The 9,118-nt window shown below is 51.3% G+C and overlaps 2 protein-coding genes across 2 annotated transcripts; both read right to left on the bottom strand.

Moving 5' to 3' along the window:
• Positions 1–333: 333 nt before the first annotated feature.
• LOC119297889 (RING-H2 finger protein ATL74-like) lies at positions 334–1,298 on the bottom strand. The gene has a single exon (XM_037575500.1). The coding sequence runs from the start codon at positions 1,202–1,204 to the stop codon at positions 626–628; it is 579 nt and encodes a 192-aa protein (XP_037431397.1). The 5' UTR covers positions 1,205–1,298; the 3' UTR covers positions 334–625.
• Positions 1,299–6,519: 5,221 nt separating this feature from the next.
• Positions 6,520–7,539, bottom strand: LOC119297888 (RING-H2 finger protein ATL80-like). The gene has a single exon (XM_037575499.1). It carries the CDS (start codon positions 7,324–7,326, stop codon positions 6,712–6,714), a length of 615 nt encoding a protein of 204 aa, XP_037431396.1. The 5' UTR covers positions 7,327–7,539; the 3' UTR covers positions 6,520–6,711.
• Between the last annotated feature and the right edge of the window lie 1,579 nt (positions 7,540–9,118).

The raw sequence follows: 9,118 nt of genomic DNA, 5'->3' as shown, positions 1-9,118 counted from the left end.
CGTTTCAATTCAAAACTACTCCGTAAAACACGTGTAATATTAGTGTAGCATTACCACCCCCTCTTTAGCCAAGGCGATCAATCAACATGTGCAATGTGCGCGTCTTCTTCTTGACAACGGCCCTTCTTTTTCTTGTAAAGCATATGTGCCGTACCGTACGTGTGCTCTATGTTACACACATGCAACTTAAGGAAGAGAGGCAGACGGATGCATGACTGCATGAGCCAATTAGTAGAGGGGCTGATTCAGATGTACTCCCTCGGTCTCACAATATAAGAGGTTTTTGCAAGCTATGTTAGATTAAAAAAACATCTTATATTATAGGACGAAGGGAGTATGTAAATATGTATTCACAGGTTTAATGAGGAAAAATGTTTTTACAGACACATATTAAGTGGTGCACCATCGACCCATCGCATGCATCCGGTTGCATGTACATATACGGTATACTTACATGTATGACATGACACATGGGAAATGTATGTAAACTAATGAAATGGCGCGTATCTACGTACATGAGCGACTACGTCTGAACTTAATTTGTACAATATGTACGTACGTGTGCTGGCCCGTGTCTCTGCAGACTGCAGCGAGGGCGGACCGACAGAGCTTTTAAAGGTCGTCTCTACGGTGCCGATGATGACCGGCAACTGCCAGAGCCGGCGCCGGTGGCCGCACAGCACGTCGCCGCGCGCGCGGGAGGATGGGTGGTTGGCGGCGCCGGCGACACCACGACGAGGGCGCGGCGGCAGGACGGGCAGGTGGAGCTGGAGAGGAGCCACACGTCGACGCAGGCGGCGTGGAAGCCGTGGCCGCAGTGCGGGAGCACGCGCACCTCGTCGCCGCGCGCGAACTCCGCCAGGCAGATGGCGCACTCCGGCCGCTCCCCCTCCTCCTCGTCCACCTCCCTCTGTCCCGGTCGCCACGACACGGTCGGCAGCGACTGCAGCGCGGTCTTCTCGAGGCCACCGCACGGCGCCTTGGCCGCCGGCCCGTCGACGGAGAAGGCGGAGGGGTTGCAGAGCATGGAGCAGCGAGCGACCATGGCCAGCCCGACCACGCACAGCAGGAAGCAGAGCACCGCGATCACGATCAGGACCGTGTTGGTGTGCGCGCTCGTCGCACCCCCGGCCATGGCGGCCGCCGGAGGCTCGGCCATCGCGGTGAGGCGGTCGACGGACTGCTGCAGCAGGTGGCGCGGCATTGTCTGGTTCGTTCTCGGTGGCCGGTCGGTGGAGAGGACGACAGGATGAGGAGAGGAGCACCGTGCCAGCGAGCGCGCGGGGCCAGTTTAGGTCGTCTAGCCGGAATTGAGGAGGGAAGAGTTGGGTGCTCCTGCAGCTGTTTTTATAGCTAGTGCCGGGATTAGCCGGGTCATACAGTAAGTGGGTGGCTAAGCTTAGGTAGTAGGGATATGATTGATAATTAAGCAGATATAAGTGGGAGTGTCACTTTATACCAATTCTTGTTTGAATTCTCGTTGAATGTCTTCATTGCTTCACTCCCTGCATTTTTCTTCATCTTTTCAGCTACAACTGGGTACATGTCACTCTCAAAATTAGGTGCGACCGACCTGGACTAATTAAGTTATTGATCTATTGCTACTTCCTGCCTTTCTTCTTCATAAGATATGAAATCTCGATCGAGACTTGTACTCGAGAAGGAGATATTACAACTTTGCTTGTACTTGGTCACGGTCAAAGTGGCGTACAAGTAGTCTAGTACTTTCTCTGTAAAATAATATGAGAGTTCTTTGCGGACTCTAGTGATCTAAATACTTTTATATTTCTTTACAAGGAGAGTACATACGTACATACCTATCAGAATGAACATGCATCTCAAGTGAGCCGGCCGATCGAGCACGCACGTACGATGAAAAACAGCTACTCCTACTACACTAGCTAGTACGATGGGCAGGAATAAGGCAACGGGAGGTGAGAGCGTGACCGGCCAGACCCATGTGTGTATTGTCGTCCGCCACGTCAGATACGTGCGCCAAAGCAAAGCCAAGATCTATCTATCCGGATAACATATCCGCCGCGCGCCCTACCTACGCTACTCTACGCGCCAACCTTTTCTTCCAGGCAAGGAAAATATGCACACCCACTTGTGCTACTCACTTTTGGCACTGCTTGCTATTACAAGTGCAAAACCCGTCTCGATTCAACGCATGAACGTGGAGAAGAATTTGGTCGTCGTCGGTCAAATTGCGCGGCAAAACGTACACGCGCGCGGCCTAAAACCGTCGCTCACTCCGAGTCGCGACGAGATAAGCAAGTGATCAGGTGGAGCTAGTCTACCACCATGGCATACGGGCCTAGGGTGGTGCGGTGGCGACCCCGCGCGAGCCCGACGGACGGCATGGACTCCGGCAGCACGAATTGGGGCGGCCCGCTGTGCGCATGCAACTTGGGACGCTCTGCATGCCCGTTTGGATTCCATTGGATCGATCGACCGGTCACGTTTTCTTTCCTTTTAGCTGCCCTCCTTTTGCCGCCACTTGTGATCTAATCTAGATGTCAATCATGGTGGTTAGAATAGGACCGAAAGAGGGCAAAGCAAAGCAAAGCGTAAAGGAGGCCCGACCGACCGACCGACGGGATAACGCGATCGATGCCATAAACAAAGGGGATCAGTCCCTACTCGATCGATGGATCACACCCAGGGCGCAAGATAAGATTGTATACATGACAATAATCCCATTGTCAACACCGACCTGGACCTGGTTGGTGGTTGCCATGCACCTTAACCGTAGAAAGCATGCTCTTTTACCGGTCTACGTGGATCCATCGATGCTGCTAGCTGCTTGCTGCCTTGCCGTGCCGCCGGCTGCCAGTGCCGGGGCCAAGGTTGAAAAAGTACTTGAGGGTACGGAGCGCGAGAGGTCAAGGAACCCTCGAATCGAATCGATAGAAGCAATTCGAAGAAAGCGTCGACTGGTTGTTGCACTTGCATGCTCTGGGTAGCTTGGGTGGTCGGAATGGGCATCATTTATATACGTGAGATTGACGGATCGCCATGAACCGCACGAGGGAGAGAGAGAGAGACCTCCCTCGATCATTCATGGCGATGGACGGCGGGCGTACATTCCACAATCATCACGGCGGCCTAAAATATCCCGCGTGCCCGGCCGGCGCCACCACGTCGCCGACGCGACGGGGGTGAGCACGACCCGACCGCCGCCATGATTGACACTTGACCACACTGAAGCCATCGGTCGACATGAACATGTACGCATCTTGGTGACGAGGATCATCTTTACCGAAAGCGTAGGCGCCGGGCCGTACGTTTGTGCTTTAGAGCATCTTTCCAGCAAACCGTGGTACCTCAAATTTCGTTTACGAGATACTGTAAATCGAATTTAATACCCTGAACGGCACGAAGTATCAAATCTGGTAAGCATATGTTGTATAATTTAAAGTTTAAACTAGCACTTTGCGTCACTTACATCGCCGAAATTCATACGAGAGACAGAATTTATACTAGCTTAAAGCATAATAAAAACATAAATCTACTCTCATCATCATCAGACTTCTTGCGTGGAGGTGGTACTCCATCAGCGAGTTCGAGAAGACGAACGCCAGGTCGTATTCCTCCCGCACCGCTGCCGTCCACGCCACGTCACCTTCTTCACCGACGGGGGCCGCCTCCTTTGCCTCATATCACATGCACTCCGCCTCCCGGAGTCGCTTGGGCGCGGGCCAGAAGATCTCGTCGAGCCGGTCAAAGTTGCTCCAGGCCAGTCGACCATCGCTTGCACCTTGCGCCAATCCTCCATCGGCAGGTGGAGGGAGGAGCTCCCCGCCTCGTCGTCATGGCCGTGCTTGCACGGCGGCGAGCCGTCGCGGCCCCCTCGGCCACCCCTCTCGCGACCTGTGCTCAGAATCGAGGCGAACTTTCGCTCCCTTTGCGCGCGGCAAACAGTGGCCGGAGGAAGAAGGATTTCTCGCCGGAGAAGACGATTTGCAGCGGAGGGGGATACGGAAATGCCGCATGCGAACCCTAAAAAGCGGCCGCTACAGTATACATGCGGGAATCAAGGGGCGGTTTATGGGCCGATAATAAAAAGAATACGGACCGGGCCGTTTTTACAGAATGGTTAGGCCTGTTTTTTGAAGCGAACTGCAAATTCGCCGTAATTTAAAGAAAATCACTAATTAAGGAGTGCTCGTTACAAAGATCATTCCCACCTTCTTAGGTTGCGACAAGTGGCGCGTTGCATGTGCGCTACTTATCGCAACCTGGAAGTTTTCATTTTTTCGTAGATTCGTTTATTTAAAATGGTTTATCTCTTAAATCGTGGGTCTAAATCTCGAACCATTTTCACCGTTGGATTCCTCGCGTTGAGATCTTCAAAACTAGATCCCATATTAATAGGTTTTGAATTTTTTCTTCATGAAAAAAACAAACAGGAAGCACAGGTTTTTCCCTTTCCGAAAAAGGCACGTCATGCCTCTCGCGAAATCACAACCGTGCCTTTCATGGAATCAAAATCGTGCCTCTCACGAAAGAAAAAAAAAAGAAAACTTGTTTTTTTTGTTTCCGAGAGGTATGGCCGTGACTCTCGCAAAAGCACAATGTGCCTCTCGCAGAAGAAAAAAAATAGAAAACATGTTTTTTTTTCCGTTTCCGAGAGGCACGGCCATGCCTTTCGCGAAAGCACAACCGTGTTTCTTGCGGAAGCAAAACCGTGCCTCTGGCGAAAGGAAAAAAATAAAATTGTTTTCGAGAGGCACGACCGTGACTCTGGCGAAAGCAAAACAATGTCCCTCGCCAAAGCAAAACCGTGACTCTTGTGAAAAAGAAGGAAACACGTTTTTCCGCTTAAATTTTTTATTTTCTTCTTATTCAAAAGCTTAGGAGGACCGTTGGAAAACTGAAACGTTAAAAAAACCTGAAAAAATCGTTTAGAAAGCAGAAAACGTGTACGAAATAAAACAAAATCTAGAGGAAGCGCCAATAGCGCGACACGTAGCGGACGACCGAGAGCTCGCTGCGCTGATTATTGTGAGACTCTCAAAGGAGCCCTTGTCAATTAGTTGCTCCCTTAACTAATTTTTATGAGGTGCCCCCCTTCTCCCCTTTAACCCTCAATCACAATTTATCTGTTTGTAAAACCTATGTAAATCTATGTATGTGTAGCATTATTTCTAATTTAATGGGTCGGTGAGCTTTCAAGGGAGACGCTCTTGTATATGCAAATGTACAGCACACACGTCTGTATCTTTTTCTTTTCTTTTTGACCGTGTAGCCGGCCAGAATTTGTTAGTAATCAATCAACTGAAAGTGACCGATCTACAAGTATTTAAAGCAACTTTAATGGGGCGACCCATTTCGTTCGTCCGCATTTGTTTGGGTCGGTGCGGACAAAAGTGACGGCCCAACGCGCTGACCCAAACGGACGCGCGTCCGTTTTTCGTCCTCGGGCGACCCATTTCAGTCCCATTTTTGAGCCGGATTTGTGTCGACGCGGACACGAGACGGACGCGCGCGCTCGCCCTTTTTCCTCACCGGGCCCGCTGGTCGATGGCACATTGGATTCACACCCTCGCCCGCCTGCTACGCCGCCGGCCATTTTTTTAGATAAAAAAGGATACATAGATAATTTTAGCGTACACAGATAAAAAGAAAAGACCACTACTCATCGATTTCTGAATCCGACTCGGTAATGTCCTCCTCCGATGTCTGAATGTAGGCGTCAACATACGCCTCGTCTTCAAAGTCCCAACCCGCCGTTTCTCATAGCTTCAATTTCATTTGAGCTGCCTGCTTCCGCGAACGCTTGTCCTCCCGATAGGCGGCTCGCTCCCTCCTCCTCGCGTCCCTCTTCGATTTCAATTGCTTGTAGAACTGGCGCTCGTCGACGATGTCCTGCGGGTAGCCTCCACGCCACAGCACCAAGGCTTCCACGTCCTTCTCTGCGATGGTGAGGCGACGCTGCCGCCTCCGGTGGACACGATGATACTCGTCGGTGAAAAGCCGCGGGAGAGACGCCAGATCCTGCGCCCGCTGGCTCGACACGTTGGGAAAATTCATATCCCGATGAGGCCTCGGAAGGCGCCACGCCGCCGCGTCGTGTGCGCGGGCCGCCTCCTCTGCGGTGTCGAAGGTGCCGAGGGCGAGACGTTTCTCGCGAAACCAGATCTCGGCGAAGAAGGCGCCGGAGCGTTGCTCGCGGACTCCGCGAAAACCCGAAGCGCGTAGGCGGCGAGAGTGGGCGGCCGATAGAATGTGGAGAGAGCGCCTTCTTTTATAGCGAGCGCCGGCCGCGGCGCGCGCGCGAACCTTTCCCGCACGTTGGAGCACCAAAACCAGCGCGCGCGAACCTTTCCCGCGTGCTGGAGCGTCAAAATCAGGGGGACGGCACGATGTTAAATGCGCGCGGTCATGAAAATGGATCAGCCCATTGGGCGCACTGCCGATCCAAAACTAAAAGAGAGCGGACGGCGGGCGGACGGCCGATCCAAACGGACAAAAAGCGGACAAAAACGCCGTCTATTTGGGTCGGCCCGTTGGAGTTGCTCTTACAGATGGAATATGTTACTGACAGAAATTAACTAAGTGATGCACCATCGCACGCTGTACAGTTGCATTTTGTACGTACGTGTACCTACCAGCTGCACAAGTACCAACGACAGAGAGCTACTCCCTCTGTCTCAAAATATAAAAATGTTTTTGACACTACGGAGGGAGTAGCTGACAAAAAAAAGGTCAGAGGTGGAAGCGCCTCGTCCGGACTCCGGACTCGTCGGCCACTGTGCCGGCGGCCGAGGCCTGCGCAGCCGCGACTACGTCGGCACGCTCACGGCACGTCTGGGGAGGGGGAGACTCAGTGGCTGCCGGCGATTGGGCGGCCGCGACGACGAGGGCGCGGCGGCAGGACGGGCAGGTGGAGCTGGAGAGGAGCCACACGTCGACGCAGGCGGCGTGGAAGCCATGTCCGCAGTGCGGGAGCACGCGCACCTCGTCGCCGCGCGTGAACTCCGCCAGGCAGATGGCGCATTCCGGCCGCTCCTCGTCCACCTTCCTCGGCTCCGGCTGCCACGACACGGTGGGCAGCGACTCCAGCGCCTTCTTCTTCATCCCCTTGCACGGCGACTTGGCCATTGCACCCGGCGCGTCGACGGAGAAGGCGGAGGGGTTGCACATGCGGGAGCAGCGCACGACCATGCCCAGCCCGACCACGCAGAGCACGAAACAGAGCACCGCCGCCAGGATGAGCAGCGTGTCCGTGTGCACGCTCGTCGCACCGCCGGCCACCACGGCCGGCGCGGCGGCCATCGCGGCCAGGCGGTCGACGAGCTGCTGCAGCAGGTGGCGCGGCATTCTCGTTCTTTCTCGGTGGGACAGGGTGAGACGAGACTTGAGAGCACTGTGGCAGCAGGGGATGGAGGGGCCGGTTTAGGTCGCCAGTGTGCTGTGTGCAGTGGGGATTGCAAAGGAGGGAAGAGTTAGGGCTTAGTTTGGCAGCAAAGTATTTTTGAAACTGTGGTAATTGAAAACCAGAGTATTCTCTTGGATGGGCATTGAATACTACAGTTTTTTAAAAACAATGTTTTTTTTTCAGTTTTACATGTGTTTGGTTGGTGCTGTTTTACTAAAATTTTGACCAAGAGTTTTAGCGTGGATGATTGATTGAGTGAGAGTAATTAGCAGCTGCGAACGGCGGCCGGCTGCATGCAGCTGCCATGCACACATCCGCCGGACCTAGATGTTAGGATCTGTAGACTACCCCTGATGCACCTACATGCATGGGCTGCTGTTTCACATAATCCACCTATATATATCCCGCTTGATTCGCTCATGGCGCTGCAGAGAAGAGATAGAACTTGCACGAGACGCTGGCTGGAAGAAGAACCTGAAAGACCTACTACTTGTAAATAGGATGAGATTGGCTATAACCAGGAGTTTACCATATAACTGAAAGAGGGAAAATAGGATCAGATCGCGGCTGGTATCCTTATCTCGACGTAGACGGCAACGCCAACTGCAATCTCCCGACGATTTCTCTCCGTTCTGTTTTTAAAAAAGAGGTCGGGACCTCTGTTTCAAAAACCACAAAAATACCATGGTTTTTGGCATACTGTGGTTTACAAAACTTCGGTTTTTTCTGATGCCAAACACAGCTAAATATTCAAAACCATGGTTCTTTCAGAAACCACAGTATTCTCAGAAAACTTTGAAAAAACTTTGCTGTCAAACGCAGCCTAGGTGTTTGAGCTGCGGTTTTATAATGTCAGGATTAGATCGGTCATGCTAAGATATGATTCATAGCGAAGCTCATGCTAAGCGTGAGTGTCACTTTCGAACCATTCCTGTGGAATATTTCCATTGCTACATTCCAATCTCCCTGCCTTTTTCTTCACCATTTCTGCTACAACTGGGTACATGTCACTCTCCAAATTAGGTGCGACGTATCTGGGCTACTTAATCTATGCTTTGCTACTTATGAGTACATTTATTTAAAATTTAGAATCTTGCACTCGAGATGGAGATACAAGCATCTCTCGCACTTTCCCGGAAAACCTTTGACCCTTGAAGATTTTCTGGTTTTGAGTACTTGATCACAGTTACAAATAATGGTACCAGTGTACTATACGATCGTACATACGTATCTGAACATTTAAGCAAACCAACCAACCATAGGTTCTCCCTCCGTCCCATAATATAAGAGCGCTTTTTATACTAGTCTATTACGAGACGGAGGAAGTACGTGCTAATGCAAATACACAACATTTAGGTCCGGGATAATTGATAATCAAACTCTCTAGGGAACAAGGGCTATAAGACTAACCAGTAATAAAAAGCACAAATTATATTAGAACAACCATTTCAACGGAAATCTGACAACCGGGTCCCACTAGTAGGTGGCGCTCCTTTTTAGCCTGAGCTCAGTAACTATAGGAGTAACCAGTAATGAAATGAAAATGTGACTGAAAATTCAAACTACTCAAAACATATTTCAGTACAAAACAGTAGCATATTTCAGTAACAAACATGAGCATATTTCAGCAACAAACGGGATCATATTTCAGCCATACATAGTTCAACGAGATGGCAATTCATGGTTCATGTTTTACTGGAAGTGGGATGGATTGAAAAAAAAACTGTGTGTGTG

The sequence above is a fragment of the Triticum dicoccoides genome, chromosome 5A (genome assembly GCF_002162155.2).
Source record: "Triticum dicoccoides isolate Atlit2015 ecotype Zavitan chromosome 5A, WEW_v2.0, whole genome shotgun sequence".
NCBI lineage: Eukaryota > Viridiplantae > Streptophyta > Magnoliopsida > Poales > Poaceae > Triticum > Triticum dicoccoides.
Note: the sequence above shows the minus strand (reverse complement) of the source record. Positions and strands in the feature narration are given on the sequence as shown.